The 21167-nt window shown below is 40.0% G+C and overlaps 1 protein-coding gene across 3 annotated transcripts in view; it reads right to left on the reverse strand.

The window, feature by feature from the left end:
* Nucleotides 1-18667, reverse strand: part of LOC133552080 (T-complex protein 1 subunit theta) — a 29869-nt gene extending 11202 nt beyond the window's left edge. For 2 of the 3 annotated variants that reach the window (XM_061899396.1, XM_061899395.1), the window contains exons 1-7: nt 18504-18667; nt 14508-14598; nt 14356-14435; nt 9678-9827; nt 7489-7669; nt 3192-3253; nt 2984-3121 (exon numbers count right to left, since the gene is read on the reverse strand). In XM_061899396.1, coding sequence (XP_061755380.1) covers nt 2984-3121; nt 3192-3253; nt 7489-7669; nt 9678-9827; nt 14356-14435; nt 14508-14598; nt 18504-18563 — 762 coding nt within the window. In that variant the 5' untranslated portion in view covers nt 18564-18667. The remainder of the gene's footprint in view (nt 1-2983; nt 3122-3191; nt 3254-7488; nt 7670-9677; nt 9828-14355; nt 14436-14507; nt 14599-18503) is intronic. The other variant, XM_061899397.1, reaches the window with a different exon arrangement.
* Between the last annotated feature and the right edge of the window lie 2500 nt (nt 18668-21167).

Below are 21167 nucleotides of genomic sequence, written 5' to 3' on the forward strand. Positions count from 1 at the left end.
TATCTGAATGAATGAATGAGGGAAAAACGGAAATTTTAGTTTTTGGTCCGGCCCTCACTGACTTGGGACCATTGCAACATGATGTGCGTCCCAAAGTCACCAGCCTTGGCGTCACTATAGACAGCCATTTTAAACTAGACAAACAAGTCCATGGCGTTTTAAAATCGTATTTTTATCACCTTCGTCTTTTAGTAAAGGTTAAACCGTTTTTATCTTTTAACCTTTTTGAACAAGTCGTGCATGCTTTTATTTGAAGTGGCCTGGACTACTGCAATGCACTTTATGCTGGCATTAGCCAAAAAGCTCTCTCCCGGTTGCAGTTAGTCCAGAACGCGGCAGCAGGACTTTTAACAGGGGCCAGGAAACACCAGCATATAACCCCAATTCTTCAGAGTTTGCACTGGCTCCCTGTTCATTTTAGAATTGATTTTAAAACATTGCTGTTTGTTTTTAAATCTTTACATGGACTGGCACCTCAATATATCTCGGACCTCATCCAAATTTACATTCCTGCGCGCGCTCTGAGGTCCGAGAGCCAGTTCCAGCTCGTGGTGCCCAAGACCAGACTTAAGACCAGGGGAGACAGGGCCTTCTCTGTGGTCGGCCCTAAGCTCTGGAACACTCTGCCCCTCCATGTTCAAACTGCTTCCACAGTGGACTCTTTCAAGTCTCGTCTTAAGACCCACTTTTATTCTTTGGCTTTTAACACTACGTGAGTTGTGTGGTCCTCTGTGTTTTTTATACACTTTGATTTCTATTTTACTGTTTTAATTGATTTTACCCTTTAAAATAGTTTTTAATCATATTTGTTTTTATATTGTTTTTATTGGTTTTATATTTATTTATTTTTTGTTTTTATTCAGTCATTGGTGGAGCATAATATATATATATATATATACTTTTTGTATTTTATTTTATTTTATTTTTTTACAATTGTTTTTAACATGGCTGTGCAGCACTTTGGAAACGTTATTGTTGTTTAAATGTGCTATATAAATAAAGTGGATTGGATTGGATTGATATTGGCGAAATGTAACACGTGCGACAGGACTGTTTCGTGCTTAGGAGGGTGCACGTCGAACATGATGAAGCACCTCAGAGTTCATGGAGCACAAATAAATGCGTGTCCCATCTTCGACGTGCTGCGCCGACCGTCCTCCTCTGCCTCTTCCTCTGGCTTCGGCTTCGACGCCCAGCACTGCAGTCCGAATCCGGTAAGTAAAACAATATATATGTAATAAATAATGTGTTTTGCGCCAACAAATTAGCCCGCGTATTTTTTCATAGACAATTTACAACCTGCTAGCCAGGCTCCGCCATGTGCTCAGCGTACTCCGTTCACCGTAGCGGCAATGGGGAAGATGTCGGTGCCACAGACGGAAGAGTGCCACAGAAAGGTCACTGCACACATCGTCAAAAGACTGCATCCCTTTTCAGAGGTGGAATCTCCAACATTAAGGTTAGTTAAGCAATAACGTTAGAGCTAAGCTAATTGATACTGGGCTAAACAGTACATGTTTGTTTATGTTTGCAGGGATATGGTGAAAACTCTCAACTCAAAATACATACCACCTTCCAGGGACTACCTGGCAAACACATTGATCCCGGCATGGTACAAAAAGAATCGGAATCGAGAATCGTCAGGAATCGGAATCAAAACAAAGAATCAGAATCGTTCGAATACAAACGATACCCAACCTTAACTATGAGCCTTCTGACGTTCTAGAAACAAGGCGCAGCTCAGCTGGCTCGCAGTCCTTGATGTGATGGCTAATTAGCTTTTAGCGTAACGTTAGCTTACTGTGCGGTGTGTGTTACAGACTGCAAAGCCCTGTCTGAGACAAAGACAAACATTATTCACTTACAGTTAAAAACTAAGTTATTTCACTTGACCTTTTTCTGTTTTGAAGCAGCAAAAAAGGACATTATGTTAAATGAAGAGTTTCTGTCTCTGATAATGTATATCAATCAATCAATCAATGTTTACTTATACAGCCCTAAATCACTAGTGTCTCAAAGGGCTGCACAAACCACTACGACATCCTCGGTAGGCCCACATAAGGGCAAGGAAAACTCACACCCAGTGGGACGTCGGTGACAATTATGCTATATTATAATATATATTAGAATAATATATATTATAATTATATAATAATGTAACTGCATCATAAAGTTGACATGAACTCCATGGTGTTCAGGGATGAATAGTCTCTATTGTTATTGTACTATTTTTTTCAGCTATAGTTACATTAATCATTAGTAATGTAGCAGCCTAGTTTTGAATGGCAGGGTCCCTGCTATCACATGTTGATATAAATATAACATTTGCATAATAATAATCAACTACAGGCTTCCCAAATGCTGTAATACATTAAGCATGAGTTGAACATATGCCAGCATGTGGCATAATAATGACATACTTAGCATCACAGCTAACTACGACTGTATTGTTTTTACTTAATGGAAAAAATATTGAGATATATATTGTATATCGCCATTCAGCAAATGGAGCAGAAAACACAACCAAAAATTTTAGGCTTCTTCACCACAGTCTCAATCTAATCCAATCCACTTTATTTGTATAGCACATTTAAACAACATCAATGTTTCCAAAACATTGATGTTGTTTAAATGTAGTCAATTTATGTTGTTTAAATGTAGTCTATTGCCCCCCCATGCTGTGGTGGCAGCGACATGGTGGAGATGTGATGGCGACGATCCTTAAACCAACCCACGCCCTTCCCTTGTCTGTCCGCCGGAGAGACACCACCTTAATTTTCTGGGTGAAACACTGAAGATGTAACGAGGACTTTCCCACTTTCTCAGTAAAAAATCCGGCCTCTGGGGCATTCCAGTTTAAATCCCCGACTTCCCAGTACAAATGTAATGCACCGTGTGACTTTGAAACTGTATCCTGAATCTTCCAACCGTGGCAAACATTTCAGACTTCAGGCGTGAAGTGTGAAGCTCGGGGCTCGCTCACCTTGGTCTCCGTGACCATGCAGTCAAAGGGGCAGGAGAAGACGGCGATCTTGGCGTCCTTAACCGAAGTGATGTCTCCCTCCAACTCCTTTTTGAACACCATGCCGTGCAGCACGGAGGAGGCCGTCACTCCACAACCCTGAAACAGACAAACGTGAACTCAGAAGGCGGTCGGACAGAACTGGATCCAATCATTGGAGGATACTCACCAGAATCTTGCACACTCTGACATTGTCCACATTGAAGCTGCCAGACTCTGGCAGGATGGACACTGAAACACAAAGCAAGAACGTTAAAAAATGGCACATCCGAACTACAAATCAACTGATATTTTTTTTTCCCAGTGACGATACCGATAATTATTAGTCAAAATTAAGTGCCATTAGCTCTACTAGATAGATAGATAGATAGTACTTTATTGATTCCTTCAGGAAAATTAAAATTCCAGCAGCAGTGTACAGAGTTGAGATCAATTTAAATAAAAGTAAAAAGTAAATAATGGGGGTTTAAATGGAAACAAAATAGAGAAATATTACAATAAGAATAAAAACTAAAAAGCAACAATGGGAATAACAATATAACAGTAAAATAAGACTATAACAAGACAAAGTAGGCAGTAGTGACCATGTTATGAAAACGTATTGCACTGTTAATGTTTTGCATCCCCTGTCATCCCTGTGCCCCCCGCCCCCCGTCCCAGAGAGGAGTTGTACAGTCTAATGGCGTGTGGGACAAAGGAGTTTTTGAGTCTATTAGTCCTGCACTTGGGATGAAGCAGTCTAGAACTGAGCAGGCTCCTCTGGCTACTGATAACACTATGCAGAGGGTGACTGGCATCATCCAGGATGCTCACTAGTTTGTCAACAGTCCTCTTCTCTGCCACCGTCACCAGTGTCCAGTTTCATTCCCATTGTAGAACCGGCCCGCCTGATCAGTTTCTCAAGTCTGGAGCTGTCCTTCTTAGATGTACTGCCCCCCCAGCACACTACCATGTAGAACAGAACACTGGCAACCACAGACTGGTAGTACATCCACAGGAGTTTTTTGCAGATGTTGAAGGAGTGCAGTCTCCTGAGGAAGTACAGCCTGCTCTGTCCTTTCTTGTACTGGTGGTCCATGTTAACAGTCCAGTCCAGCTTATTGTCCACCCAAACCCCGAAGTACTTGAATGAGTCCACGGTCTGTACCTCAAATCCCTTGATCACAATAGGTTGTGACCGTGGACTCGACCTCCCCAAGTCAATGACCAGCTCCTTGGTCTTTGATGGATTGAGCTGCTAGTCATCCATACAATTTCTATTCATAAGGAGTCTTCATTCATCACTCCAAGCAACATTTGTAAGTTTTACAACAAACAATTCATACTAACTAAACCTTCACATGTGTGATGTCTTTAGGAGTGTTTTTATGCATATTTGTAAGTGCTATCATAATAAAATCAAGCTAGAATCATTAGCATTAGCTAATATACTAACATGTTCGCAAGTGTGTTATCAACTAACAATGGCATTCTTTTTGTATTGTTTCAGTTTCACAAATTCCTCAATAAAGTCACCAACATGTCACCGTGGAATTTTACTGAGTTTGTTTGTTTAGCTGATTGGAGCGCTAGCTTACACAGCTAGTGGGTCCATGACGATGACCACTGTTTTGTTTGAGCAGCCATTTTACTGCCATGTTACAGACACAGTTTGGAAACAATTAAGGCATGTAAATAAACTATTATAAAATATTTCTGTGCAAAATAACTTATTTCACAACATATATATTTACGGCGGCGATGCTAAAATATGGCAAAATATTTTTTCTGCCAAATTGGAGTGGGTGTGTACACCGGTGCGCTCTATGTATCTTGAAAATACAGCAAAATAATAAACTGGGATGCTTCACGTAGATGATAGTTCAGGCATTTTTCAAACTGGCTGACATAATTTCTTGCTGGATGTTACAAAAAGTATGAGATTGTGTGAGCTGATGCCTGCTCTTCTTTACTTATACAAGTCCATGTGTCAATTTTAAGCTGCCCTTTTTTTTGCTGCAGCTGTAACATATACTGTAATATTAGGGATGCACCGAAATGAAAATTTGTGGCCGAAGCCGAATAAAACTTAAAAGCTTACCGAATACCGAATAATGAATGCAGTTTTTCACAATTTTTTTTATATTGCATAAATAGCCTAGAATAAATATTTAGACATGTTTTTCAAATAAAGTTTTTTTTTATTGAATATTGACATTTTTTTAAATATTCCAGTAGCCTTTGCTTTTCAAAAAAAGCACAAAGTTTTTCATTTATATTAGGCCTTCAAACAAAACATGCATTCCTAAAAAAAAATAAAGTGCATTAAAGTGGATAAACCCACAACAAATGAATTATTGTCCTTTTAGCAAAAGTCTGCTTAGCCACAGTAGATATGCTAATAATGTAAACAGAAGGCTCAAGTAAATCTCAATTAAGTGTGTGCTTGTAACCTCATACACTTATACAGGTAGCCTACACAACAGGCTAATAATGTAAACAGAAGGCTCAAGTAAATCTCAATAAGTGTGTGCTTGTAACCTCATACACTTATACAGGTAGCCTACACAACAGGCTAATAATGTAAACAGAGGCCCCACTAAATCTCAATAAGTGTGTGCTTGTAACCTCATACACTTATACAGGTACACAACATATCCCGACGTCACCGCGTCACTGCACGTTGGTTGATTGCGTCACCGCGTCAAAAAATTGCCTCACACGCCACTATTCGGCCTTGTTTTTAACTCATTCCACCGAAGGCCGAATGTGGCTTTTTTTGCAATATTCGACGAATATATTCGGTTACCGATTAATCGGTGCATCCCTATGTAATATAGTAAATGATAATTGGGATTTATTGTATATAGTCTATATTAAATAATAACATATCAGGGGCAGCACGATATATAACAGGGGTTAGTGCATGTGCCTCACAATACGTGGGTCCTGAGTTCTATCCCATGCTCGGGAACTTTCTGTGTGGAGTTTGCATGATTTCTCTGTGACTCCGTGGGTTCCCTCCGGGTATTCCGGCTTTCTCCCATATTTTAGCATCGCCGCCGTAAATATATATGTTGTGAAATAAGTTATTTTGCACAGAAATATTTCATAATAGTTTATTTACATGCCTTAATTGTTTCCAAACGCTGTCTGTAACATGGCAGTAAAACGGCTGATCAAACAAAACAGTGGTCATCGTCATGGACCCACTAGCTGCGCAAGCTAGCGCTCCAATCAGCTAAACAAACAAACTCAGTAAAATTCCACGGTGACATGTTGGTGACTTTATTGAGGAATTTGTGAAACTGAAACAATACAAAAAGAATGCCATTGTTAGTTAATAACACACACTTGCGAACATGTTAGTATATTAACTAATGCTAACTCCAAAAACCTGCACCTGGGGATAGGTTGATTGGCAACACTAAATTGGCCCCAGTGTGTGAATGTCGTCTGTTCATCTGGGTTGGCCCTGAAAAGAGCTGGCGACTTGTCCAGGGTGTACACCGCCTACCGCCTGAATGCAGCTGAGATAGGCTGCAGAACCCCCCGCGACCCACAAAGGGACAATCGGTAGAAAATGGATGGATAGATATATAATATCTACATACATATATATATATTTTATGTTGCTACTGTAGTACATTTTGGTGTACTTTATACCTTTTGTTTTCGCCCTATTTTTTTAATCTATCAATCAAAGTTTATTCAAATAGTCCTAAATAACAAAAGTCTCAAAGGGCTGCCCTTGTGTGCATTATCCTTTCCATCCTTAACGGAGCTACTGTGTGGAACAATTTCCCTTGTGGATTATTAAAGTTTGTCTAAGTTTAGTCTAGGATATTTACACAAAATTTTGCATTGTTGTCAGAGATATCTCTTCTGTCATCTTCATGTTCATCCAACTCTGTCGCGTGATTTGATTGAACGACGGAACATGAAACTCGTGGCGCTCCTTTTTTTGATTGATTGATTGAAACTTTTATTAGTAGATTTCACAGTTCGGTACTTATTCCGTACAATTGACCACTAAATGGTAACACCCCAATAAGTTTTTCAACTTGTTTAAGTCGGGGTCCACGTTAATCAATTCATAGTAGATTTAACGAGCCCACGTGCCGCGGACGGAGGCTTGCCAAGGGATTCGGTCGCTGCAGTAGCCAAAACAAACTAAATGGGACAGGGAAGACGCCAAGTAAGAAGGACAAAAACAGGATTTCTCTGCAAAAAAGCGCAAATTTTGACATTTATTCCATAATGAATTAAAAAAGGGAACTTTTCTTATGGAGGGGGAACAGGTTGGTGCTTGAACTATGGTCAATTCCATCTACTTTACTAATTATTATTTATGGTGATACTAAATACGGGTATCATGTGTATATTTTGTATCTGCTGATGTAGTTCGGTTGTACAAAAAAAGGCAGATACAAGACTGGCGATATACGTCAAAATGCCAAATATCGGTCTAAAGAAGTTTCACTCACCACACGCCTGGGCGATGAGGCTTGACAAGAAGTCCTCGTTTCCGTACTGTTTGCTCATAACGGCCGTGCGAATCAACGCTGTGGCTTCCTTCGTGTCATGGAGGTTCTTGGCCGAGGAACACACACAGTCGGGCAGGATCTCCAGGGCCTTCTTGCAGGCCTTATCGTAGCCTTCAATCACCTGCGGCGACACATCACCTCGTTTATTCCCGACAGGAACACATTTGACGGACGGGTCTGTTGTTACTAGGGATGCACCGAAATGAAAATTTGTGGCCGAAGCCGAATAAAACTTAAACGCTTACCGAATAATGAATGCAGCTTTTCACAATTTTTTTTATATTGCATAAATAGCCTACAATAAATTTTTAGACATGTTTTTTAAATAAAGTAAATTTTTATTGAATATTGCCGTTTTTTTTAATATTCCAGTAGCCTTTGCTTTTCAAAAAAAGCACAAAGTTTTTCATTTATATTAGGCCTTAAAACAAAACATGCATTCCAAAAAAAATACAGTGCATTAAAGTGGATAAACCCACAACAAATGAATTATTGTCCTTTTGGCAAAAGTCTGCTTAGCCACAGTAGATATGCTAATAATGTAAACAGAAGGCTCAAGTAAATCTCAATTAAGTGTGTGCTTGTAACCTCATACACTTATACAGGTAGCCTACACAACAGGCTAATAATGTAAACAGAGGCCCCACTAAATCTCAATTAAGTGTGTGCTTGTAACCTCATACACTTATACAGGTAGCCTACACAACAGGCTAATAATGTAAACAGCACACACACAATGTAAAGAGCACACATCAGATAAATACCGTCTGCTCGGTATCGTGTAACGGGGCTCAATGTGCTCCATGAGTCTCCGGAAGCCAATGTCCTCCACAACACTAAACGGTTGATCATCCAAAGCCATAAACTCCATTACCTTCTTTGTAATTCCGTTTGCTTTGGCACTGTCAGTCGCAAACTTTTTCGTCCTCTCAAAGACGTCGGCCACGAGGCACCTCCTCGAGACAGTTTGGCTGAACATTCCTTGCAAACTGCAATACTTTTGTCACTTTCCGACACTTTAAAACAGGGGCGCTCACACTTTTTCTGCAGGTGAGCTACTTTTCAATTGACCAAGTCGAGGAGATCTACCTCATTCCTATTTATAATTTATATTTATTTATTTATGAAAAAGACATTTTTGTTAACAAGTTAATGGTGTTTAATGATAATACAAGCATGTGTAACACACATAGATTCCTTTCTTTCATGAAGACAAGAATATAAGTTGGTGTATTACCTGATTCTGATGACTTGCATTGATTGGAATTAGACAGTGGTGCTGATAACGTCCGCATTTTCAAATGGAGGACAAAAAAAGTCCTCCTTTCTGTCCAATACCACATGAAAGTGGTTGGATTTGGCATCTCATTTGTCCAACTTGCATACTCCTTTTTAAACACTTTGTTATGAGAGTAGCATATGTGTGTGGCCCTTTAATGTCTGGCAGCAGGTGAGTGACGTCAGTGAGTGTGCGAGTGGGCAAGCAAGTGAGAAAGCGGTCACTGAGGGCGGGGGAGAAATACATTGGCATCAAACTCCGTAGCTTGCTAGCTTTCTGAGACTCTTATTTTGTTAGCACAGGCAGGATGAAACAGGTCTTTTATGGTGAAGACAGGAACTGTGCAGTCGGTCTTTAGAGTTTTGACAGTAGGTACGGAGTCTCTAGAAATAAAATGTGTTTCTCTGCGTCCGCCCTGTTAGTGATTTTTTTCTTAAATATGAGCTCGCAGCAGCCAGCGTCATCTCACAAGATCCTCGGGTGCCGAGAATGTCAAACAACTGACGAAAGTGAAGACTTGGTATGATTGATGATTGCTCATTTTTATGTCTATTTTTTAATGCCTGGCTTGAGATCGACTGACACACCCTCCGAGATCGACGTAATGCCCACCCCTGCTTTAAAATATCCCCACACTGCTGACATTTTTCCGAAGGCGCCGGGTTACAACGTCACCGCGTCACTGCATGTTGGTTGATTGCGTCACCGCGTCCAAAAATTGCGTCACACACCACTATTCGGCCTTGCATTTAACTCATTCCACCGAAGGGCGAATGTGGCTTTTTTTTGCCATATTCGGGCGAATATATTCGGTTACCGATTATTCGGTGCATCCCTAGTTGTTACCCACCTCGGACACGGAGAGGCCCATTCGGAGGAGCTCCTCAGCCTGCTCCAGCAGGGCGCCGGCAAACACCAGCACAAAGTTGGTGCCGTCTCCCACCTCTTGCTCTTGCATGTATGACGCCATGACGATCATTTTGGCGGCTGGATGCTGCACCTAGCGACAAGAGAGATGACTCAATCAATCATGAGCAAGTGGATATCATATGTACCGTATTTTTCGGAGTATAAGTCGCTCCGGAGTATACGTCGCACCGGCCGAAAAGGCATAATAAAGAAGGAAAACAACATATATACGTGGCACTGGAGTATAAGTCGCATTTTTGGGGGAAATAATTTTATAAAATCCAACCCCAAGACATGCACCTGGGGATAGGTTGATTGGCAACACTAAATTGGCCCTAGTGTGTGAATGTGAGTGTGAATGTTGTCTGTCTATCTGTGTTGGCCCTGCGATGAGATGGCGACTTGTCCAGGGTGTACCCTGCCTTCCGCCCGATTGTAGCTGAGATAGGCGCCAGCGCCCCCCGCGACCCCGAAAGGGAATAAGAGGTAGAAAATGGATGGATGGATGGATGGCAACCCCAAGAATAGACATTTGAAAGGCAATTTAAAATAAATAAAGAATAATGAACAACAGGCTGAATAAGTGTACGTTATATGAGGCTTAAATAACAACTGAGAAGGTGCTTGGTATGTTAACCTAACATATTATGGTAAGAGTCATTCAAATAACTATAACATATCAAACATGCTGTAAGTTTACCAAACAATCTGTCACTCCTAATCCATAAATCCCATGAAATCTTCTTCCTCGATGTCGCTTCTAAACAACCGGTGTGACAAGGGGTGCCACGTTCGTGATCTCTGTGGTGCTTTTTTTGTGGACTTCTGGATCTGCCTCCTGGGAGCCTTTTGGCCATGGAGACCAGCTGCTGGGTGTCTGCCACACCGGAGTCTGTTTGGAGGGACTGGAGGAGATGCGGATGAGGGGACAGGACTGCGGAGCTAGCACTGAGCGCTGGGACGGAGAGGCTTCGTGGTGTCTTGGCTGGGTGAGCAGGTGTCGGAGACCTCAGTCACCTTGGACGTATCCTCGCTCATCCATGCGGACTGGACACTGGCCGAAAGTGGAGTCGGCTGTCTTGGTTGCTTTGTTGGGTCTGCTCCTGTCTCCGGCCATGCTCCCTCCACCCCAGCGGACGATGGCGTGGAACACCACAGAGGCCACCACAGTGGATATGTTTCTTTTACTTTTTATTCATAGCTGTATGTAGAAGTGTCTGCTTGTATCTGCTGCTTTAATGTCTTTAATGTCCTCTGTGTTCTTTGATGTTTCCCTCTTACACACATGGAAGAGGGATGTGTACCATGGCTATGAGTTGTTTTTTTCCCCTTGGCCTCAGTCTGCACCTCCTCTCCAGGGCCCAGGCTAAGACCGATTTTTTTTATTTTATTTAAATCTTCTATTTTTTTCTCCCATCCAAAAGAGATAAAGAAGTAAAATACAGCACTATGTCATCAGTTTCTGATTCATTAAATTGTATAACAGTGCAAAATAGTGCTAATTTGTAATGGTCTTTCTTGAATTATTTGGAAAAAAAGCTATACAAATGACTAAAAACTTGTTGAAAAATAAACAAGTGATTCATTTATAAATAAAGATTTCTATACATTGAAGTAATCATCAACTTAAAAGTGTCCTCTTTGGGGATTGTAATAGAGATCCATCTGGATTCGTCAACTTAATTCTAAACATTTCTTCACAAAAACAGAAATTTTTAACAACAATATTTACGGAACATGTCCACAAAAAATCTGGCTGTCAACACTGAATATTGCATTGTTGTCTTTTTTTTCTCACAGTTTATGAACTTACATTCATATTTTGCTGAAGTATTATTCAATAAATATATTTAAAAAGGATTTTTGAATTGTTGCTATTTTTAGAGTATTTTGGAAAAAATCTCACGTACCCCTTGGCATACCTTCAAGTACCCCCTAATCAGAGCAAAGCATTTTTGGTTGAAAAAAAGAGATAAAAAAGTAAAATACAGCACAATGTCATCAGATTCTGATTTATTAAATTGTATTACAGTGCAAAATATTGCTCATTTGTAGTGGTCTTTCTTGAACTATTTGGGGAAAAAAAAGATATAAAAATAACTAAAAACTTGTTGAAAAATAAACATGTGATTCAATTATAAATACTGATTGTAATAGAGATCCATCTGGATTCATCAACTTAATTCTAAACATTTCTTCACAAAATAAGAAATTTTTAACAACAATATTTATGGAACATGTCCACAAAAAAATCTGGCTGTCAACACTGAATATTGTTGTCTTTTTTTTCCTCACAGTTTATGAACTTACATTCATATTTTGCTGAAGAATTATTCGATAAATATATTTAAAAAGGATTTTTGAATTGTTGCTATCTTTAGAGTATTTTTTAAAAACTCTCACGTACCCCTTGGCATACCTTCAAGTACCCCCAGGGGTACACGTACCCCCATTTGAGAACCACTGCTTTAAGACAACACTTGCCTTGACCTTAAAACGTTAAAATTTAAAGCCTGTCACAGGGATTATTTACAGAAATGGAAAACTACCACAAACCTAATATGGAAACCTGAGGTACATCCTTTAATAAAGAGACAAAAGAGGAGAAAGGAATTGGAGAACTGAATGGATTGGGTTTTATCTGACGGGTACCGTATTTTTGGGACGATAAGTCATAGTTTGGCCGGGAGTTCGACTTATGTGTGAAATTATCAACACATTACCGTAAAATATTAGGGATGCACCGAAATGAATATTTGTGGCCGAAGCCGAATAAAATTTAAACGCTTGGCCGAAGGCCGAATAATGAATGCAGTTTTTCCCCAAAAATGTAATATTGCATAAATAGCCTAGAAAAAATATTTAGACATGTTTTTCAAATAAAGTAATTTTTTATTGAATATTGACTTTTTTTTTATATTCCAGTAGCCTTTGCTTTTCAAAAAAAGCACAAAGTTTTTCATTTATATTAGGCCTTCAGACAAAACATGCATTCCAAAAAAAAAATAAAGTGCATTAAAGTGGATAAACCCACAACAAATCATCAATCAATCAATCAATGTTTACTTATATAGCCCTAAATCACTAGTGTCTCAAAGGGCTGCACAAACCACTACGACATCCTCGGTAGGCCCACATAAGGGCAAAGAAAACTCACACCCAGTGGGACGTCGGTGACAATGATGACTATGAGAACCTTGGAGAGGAGGAAAGCAATGGATGTCGAGCGGGTCTAACATGATACTGTGAAAGTTCAATCCATAATGGATCCAACACAGTCGCGAGAGTCCTTTTGGCAAAGGTCTGCTTAGCCACAGTAGATATGTTAATAATGTAAACAGAAGGCTCAAGTAAATCTCAATAAGTGTGTGCTTGTAACCTCATACACTTATACAGGTAGCCTACACAACAGGCTAATAATGTAAACAGAGGCCCCACTAAATCTCAATTAAGTGTGTGCTTGTAACCTCATACACTTATACAGGTAGCCTACACAACAGGCTAATAATGTAAACAGAAGGCTCAAGTAAATCTCAATTAAGTGTGTGCTTGTAACCTCATACACTTATACAGGTAGCCTACACAACAGGCTAATAATGTAAACAGAAGGCTCAAGTAAATCTCAATTAAGTGTGTGCTTGTAACCTCATACACTTATACAGGTACACAACATATCCCAACGTCACTGCGTGAAAAAATTGCGTCACACGCCACTATTCGGCCTTGTTTTTAACTCATTCCACCGAAGGCCGAATGTGCCTTTTTTTGCCATATTCGGTTACCGATTAATCAGTGCACCCCTATAAAATATCAAATAATATTATATAACTCGGCTTCACGGTGGAAGAGGGGTTAGTGCGTCTGCCTCACAATACAAAGTTCCTGCAGTCCTGGGTTCAAATCCAGGCTCGGGATCTTTCTGTGTGGAGTTTGCATGTTCTCCCCGTGAATGCGTGGGTTCCCTCCGGGTACTCCGGCTTCCTCCCACCTCCAAAGACATGCACTTGGGGATAGGTTGACTGGCAACACTAAATTGGCCCTAGTGTGTGAATGTGAGTGTGAATGTTGTCTGTCTGTCTGTGTTGGCCCTGCGATGAGGTGGGGACTTGTCCAGGGTGTACCCTGCCTTCCGCCCGATTGTAGCTGAGATAGGCGCCAGCGCCCCCCGCGACCCCGAAAGGGAATAAGCGGTAGAAAATGGATGGATTGATGGATTATATAACTCATTCACGTAAGAGACTAAAAAGATTTCATGGGATTTATGGATTAGGAGTGACAGATAGTTTGGTAAAAGTATAGCATGTTCTATATGTTATAGTTATTTGAATGACTCTTACCATAATATGTTAGGTTAACATAGCAGTTGCTTATTTATGCCTCATATAACCTACACTTATTCAGCCTGTTGTTCACTATTATTTATTTATTTTAAATTGCCTTTCCAATGTCTATTCTTGGTGTTGGGTTTTATCAAATAAATTTCCCCCAAAAATGCGACTTATATATGTTTTGTCCCTTCTTTATTATGCTTTTTCGACAGGTGCGACTTATACTCCGAAAAATAGTCCACCATATAGTCTGGATACTATCAATAACTACAAAAAATAAGACTTGCTTACTTCCAGCTCTCTGAGGATGGTGGCAGCGTCATTAGTAACAAACAGCTTCTCCAAATGGTTGATGACCATTTTGTTCATGCCTTGGAAATAAGAGAGGAGAGCATCTTAGAAACTTTTCCCGGTCTCGACAAACAACGTATTGATGCACTTACCATTGGGCCCGTAAGCTGTGCGTGTTGTCTGGGAAAGTTCCTTACAGGCTCTGATGTTGCGAAAGACTGCCTCTTCAAGACCTGAGTAGTGCTGGAAGAAAAGACATCATTTTTATCAATGACAGGGCGCCTATGCCTACAAATGGTTATTATTACTGTTTTAAATGAAAATGAAATAAACGTGATCGATAATTGCACAAATCACAAACTGACTGGTTTGACTGCTAAGATGAAAACAAGAGACATCGACGTCTTTCCTTATTAAACAACATACCTCAAATTAAACTTATTAAAAAATTAAAGCTGCAAGCAGCAATGGACGGGACCGACTTTTGCTGGTGTTTCCTGCCTTTACCCATTCAACATATCTTTACCTGCACTTTACCTACCTTCCCTGCATCCTGGGGTCACACTGGTGCTTCTTTCTTTCACTCATACATGCTGCTGCTTCCTGCTATCACCCAGACAACATATCTTTACCTGCACTTTACCTACCTTCTCTGTATCCTGGAGTCAAACTGGTGGCTCCTTCTTTCACCCAGTTAACATATCTTTACCCGCACAGGACCTACCTTCTCTGCATTGTGTGGTCACGGTTCTTTGAAAGCTAGTAAAACCCAAACCGGAGCAGTTAGAAAAACTCTTTGCGCAACTTTTAATCAGAAGGGTTCAATCTCTTTCCTGTGCGAGTTTGAAGCCGCTACAACAAATGTGCTCAGAGGAGATAATGTTTGAAAAAGGGTGACAGGATTTTACAAAACTTTTGTTTTGAAGGGGTAATTGCCAACTTCCTGCTGATTGTTGGTGAAGGGTGTCAATTAAAGAAATGTAGGTCTAAGTGAGACCTACATAGAGGTTTTTGTTTCATGTCTCTACAACATTCCTACCGGAAGTTACAAGCAGTTTTGTCTGTGTTTTCTTCCTAGGAGCTGTTTTGTCTGTGTTTTATTCCCAGGGGGCGCTAGAGCGCAATTTTAAGTTTTGTTTTTATTTTTATTAGATCGCAATTTTTGCAAATCCTGATGTGTGCGTCCAGTTTGGTGAGTTTTGAAGCATTTTAAGGGGGTCAAATTACAGCTCAAAGAGGCAAAAATGAATTTTTTTTAGAAAACTTTTGTTTTGAAGGGGGTGTTTGCCAACTTCCTGTTGATTTCTGCTGAAGGATGTCATTTTATGAAATGTAGGTTTAAGTCAGACCTACATAGAGGTTTTTGTTTCATGTCGCTACGACATTCCTAACGGAAGTTACAAGCAGTTTTGTCTGTGTTTTTTCCTAGGGGGCGCTAGAACGCAATTTTGAGTTTTTATTTTTTCTCTGCGCTGCTGATCCACCTCCACTTTGGACAGGACTCTCGCTACTGTGTTGGATCCACTATGGATTGAACTTTCACAGCATCACGTTAGACCCGCTTGACATCCATTGCTTTGGGTCCCCTGGGGAGGGGGGTTGCCCACATATGCGGTCCTCTCCAAGGTTTCTCATAGTCATCACTGTCACCGACGTCCCACTGGATGTGAGTTTTCCTTGCCCTTATGTGGGCTCTACCGAGGATGTCGTTTTGGTTCGTGCAGCCCTTTGAGACACTAGTGAATTAGGGCCATATAAATAAGCATTGATTGATTGAAGTGGACCACGGAAAAAATTAATTGCCCACCCCTGTGCTAGACCCACTCGACGAGAGAGACAGAGAGAGGGGGGCTGTGTCACCCACATCTGCGGTCCTCTCCAAGGTTTCTCAATTCGCTCCATTTTGTCCACCAAAGACGCCGAGATCATTATCCATGCGTTTGTTACGTCTCGTCTCGATTACTGTAACGTATTATTTTCGGGTCTCCCCATGTCTAGCATTAAAAGATTACAGTTGGTACAAAATGCGGCTGCTAGACTTTTGACAAGAACAAGAAAGTTTGATCATATTACGCCTGTACTGTATATACCTTTATATACATATATACATACATATATACCTATACTGTATATACCTTTATATACATACATATTTACCTATACTGTATATACCTTTATATACATATATACATACATATATACCTATACTGTATATACCTTTATATACATATATACATACATATATACCTATACTGCATATACATATATACATACATATATACCTATACTGTATATACCTTTATATACATACATATATACCTATACTGTATATACCTTAATATACATATATACATACATATATACCTATACTGTATATACCTTTATATACATACATATATACCTATACTGTATATACCTTTATATACATACATATATACCTATACTGTATATACCTTTATATACATATGTACCTATACTATATATACCTTTATATACATATATACATACATATATACCTATACTGTATATACCTTTATATACATATATATATACCTTTATATACATATATACATACATATATACCTATACTGTATATACCTTTATATACATATATACATACATACCTATACTGTATATACCTTTATATACATATATACATACATATATACCTATACTGTATATACCTTTATATACATATATACATACATATATACCTATACTGGCTCACCTGCACTGGCTTCCTGTGCACTTAAGATGTGACTTTAAGGTTTTACTACTTACGTATAAAATACTACACGGTCTAGCTCCATCCTATCTTGCCGATTGTATTGTACCATATGTCCCGGCAAGAAATCTGTGTTCAAAAGACTCCTGCTTATTAGTGATTCCTAGAGCCCAAAAAAAGTCTGCGGGCTATAGAGCGTTTTCCGTTCGGGCTCCAGTACTCTGGAATGCCCTCCCGGTAACAGTTCGAGATGCTACCTCAGTAGAAGCATTTAAGTCTCACCTTAAAACTCATCTGTATACTCTAGCCTTTAAATAGACCTCCTTTTTAGACCAGTTGATCTGCCGCTTCTTTTCTTTTTTCTCCTATGTCCCCCCCTCCCTTGTGGAGGGGGTCCGGTCCGATGACCATGGATGAAGTACTAGCTGTCCAGAGTCGAGACCCAGGATGGACCGCTCGTCGGGACCCAGGATGGACCGCTCGCCTGTGTATCGGTTGGGGACATCCCTACGCTGCTGATCCGCCTCCGCTTGAGATGGTTTCCTGTGGACGGGACTCTCGCTGCTGTCTTGGATCCGCTTTGAACTGAACTCTCGCGGCTGTGTTGGAGCCACTATGGATTGAAGTTTCACAGTATCATGTTAGACCCGCTCGACATCCATTGCTTTCGGTCCCCAAGAGAGTTGGGGGGGGGGGGGGGGTTGCCTACATCTGAGGTCCTCTCCAAGGTTTCTCATCGTCAGCATTGTCACTGGCGTCCCACTGGATGTGAATTCTCCCTGCCCACTGGGTGTGAGTTTTCCTTGCCCTTTTGTGGGTTCTTCCGAGGATGTTGTAGTCGTAATGATTTGTGCAGTCCTTTGAGACATTTGTGATTTGGGGCTATATAAATAAACATTGATTGATTGAGTCCTTCACATTGTCATCCTACTGGGTTGTGAGTTTTTCCTTGCCTTTATTTGGGCTCCGAACCCACAATGTCGTTGTAGCTTGTGCGGCCCTTCGAGACACTTGTGATTTAGTGCTATATAAATAAACATTGTTTGATTTCTCGTTTGTTTGTCAATTTTGCATTTTATAAATAAATGGTTTATATAATTATTTGTCTTTATAGACATGCATGCTAACTGAAACATGGCATTAGCTGCGCAGCGAGCACCTAAACACATGCTGAGTCACAGTACTCACTCGCCCTCAAACCTAAACTAACATTTCACAAAATAGAAGAAGATAGAAGGGCAGACAGTCCAAAGCAGGTGTGGATGCTCTGAGGATGAAAGTAGCCGCCATGCTGGCTTCTAGAAGCTTCGAACATGTGAATCATTCTCATGCTAACCTAGCTAATGCTAGCCAGCACGTTGCTTCACAAAGAGTCAACAGGAAGTGCTGGGAATGCGACACAACGTCGCGGGGTTCGACTCACCTTAGCGCCGTCTTTCAACATTTGGGCAAAGCCCGGTGCTTTGGGGACGTGGAGAGCCATTGTGCGGCGTCTGTCGGCCTGGTTTGAGCGCGGAGAAAGCAGCCGCGGAGTGGACACCACAATGCCGGAGACTCGGGAGGAGGAAGGGGCGGGGCGAAAGGAGTGAGGCGTGGCGCCGCTTGGACGGAAAGTCAGGAGGGACAAACTGCGCGATTGTCGTATTTAAGTATACTCTCACCAAAATTATGACGGTGATCGTTATTATTACTAATAATACTTTCTTGGCAGACGAAATATGTCATAAAACATTATTCTTCCGGCAACTTATGAGTCATTTAATTTTAATTCAAGTATTTAGATATGTTTACCTTTCACTGTTTTAATTTGTAAAATATGTATACACACACACATATATATTATATATATATATGTATACATACATATATATATACATAATATATATGTATGTATATATATACATACATATATGTATGTATATATGCATACATACATATATGTATATATGTATGTATACATATATCCATACATACATACAGTATATCAATCAATCAATGTTTACTTATATAGCCCTAAATCACTAGTGTCTCAAAGGGCTGCACAAACCACCACGACATCCTCGGTAGGCCCACATAAGGGCAAGGAAAACTCACCCAGTGGAACGTCGGTGACAATGATGACTATGAAGTGCATCTACAGGTTATCCACACATATATATATATATACACATATGTATATATATATGCATGTATACATATATATATATATATATATATCTGTATACATATATATGTTTGTATACATATATATATGTATACACATGTATGTATATGTATAAATACATATATATGTATACATATATATGTATACGTACATATATATGTATACGTACATATATATGTACATATCTCAATGTTTACTTATATAGCCCTAAATCACTAGTGTCTCAAAGGGCTGCACAAACCACTACGACATCCTCGGTAGGCCCACGTAAGGGCAAGGAAAACTCACACCCAGTGGGACGTCGGTGACAATGATGACTATGAGAACCTTGGAGAGGAGGAAAGCAATGGATGTCGAGCGGGTCTAACATGATACTGTGAAAGTTCAATCCATAATGGATCCAACACAGTCGCGAGAGTCCAGTCCAAAGCGGATCCAACACAGCAGCGGGAGTCCCGTTCACAGCGGAGCCAGCAGGAAACCATCCCAAGCGGAGGCGGATCAGCAGCGCAGAGATGTCCCCAGCCGATACACAGGCAAGCAGTATATGGCCACCGGATCGGACCGGACCCCCTCCACAAGGGAGAGTGGGACATAGGAGAAAAAGAAAAGAAACGGCAGATCAACTGGTCTAAAAAGGGAGTCTATTTAAAGGCTAGAGTATACAAATGAGTTTTAAGGTGAGACTTAAATGCTTCTACTGAGGTGGCATCTCGAACTTTTACTGGGATATCCATACATACATACAGTATATGTATATATATGCATGTATACATAAATATATATATATATATATATATATATATACGGCGTGGCGCAGTGGGAGAGTGGCCGTGCGCAACCCGAGGGTCCCTGGTTCAATCCCCACCTAGTACCAGCCTCGTCACGTCCGTTGTGTCCTTGAGCAAGACACTTCACCCTTGCTCCTGATGGGTGCTGGTTAGCGCTTTGCATGGCAGCTCCCTCCATCAGTGTGTGAATGTGTGTGTGAATGGGTAAATGTGGAAGTAGTGTCAAAGCGCTTTGAGTACCTTGAATGTAGAAAAGCGCTATACAACTACACCCCATTTACATACATACATACATACATATATATATACATATCTATCTTTGTATTTATATATATATATATATATATATATATATATATATATATGCGTGTCTGTGAATAATTATAGAGGTTCACACAAGTTCTGTTTTTTTTTTTTTTAAATTTGAAGCATAGATTTCCATAAGGTGGCGCCATATTCCCATGCTTTGCCAATGACGTCACTATTTGTGACAGTGCCTATAAATATTTCAGCACAAAAGCATTTCAATAGAGACAAAATTACACAAATAAATATTAATATCCATAAATCATATTTATGGATATGAAAGGTATAGCTACTACTGCAATAAAAATAGGGACATAATAAAAACGTGAATACTTGAAGGTGGCGACTTGTCCAGGGTGTACCCTGCCTTCCGCCCAATTGTAGCTGAGATAGGCGCCAGCGACCCCGAAAGGGAATAAGCGGTAGAAATGGATGGATGGATGAATGGTACTTAAAGTATTTACCTTTAAAAACCGTAAAGAAAACTGAACAATGTACTCAGCAGCCTCAAATGGCAAATAAAGCAATCTAGTGTTATTACTTTAATTACATTAAAAGTTTAGTTTTTGCCTCACCAGATACAGACTTGAGTCACAGTATGTCGTTTAAAAAAAAAATAGAATAAAAAAAAATATAAAGTACGCATTGGCGCCCTCGTGCGTCACTTATTGCAACTACAGAAACGTATCAGTGGTTTAAAATGTAGCGATTAGCCACTAATTATTTTTAAATTTATCCTTTTGCACATTTATTTATATAATTTTGTTTAATTTTACTCCAAGGCAAGCTGATGTTTTTATCCAAAATATTTCAAAATGACAGATGA

This window comes from Nerophis ophidion, linkage group LG04, assembly GCF_033978795.1.
Source record: "Nerophis ophidion isolate RoL-2023_Sa linkage group LG04, RoL_Noph_v1.0, whole genome shotgun sequence".
Lineage (NCBI taxonomy): Eukaryota > Metazoa > Chordata > Actinopteri > Syngnathiformes > Syngnathidae > Nerophis > Nerophis ophidion.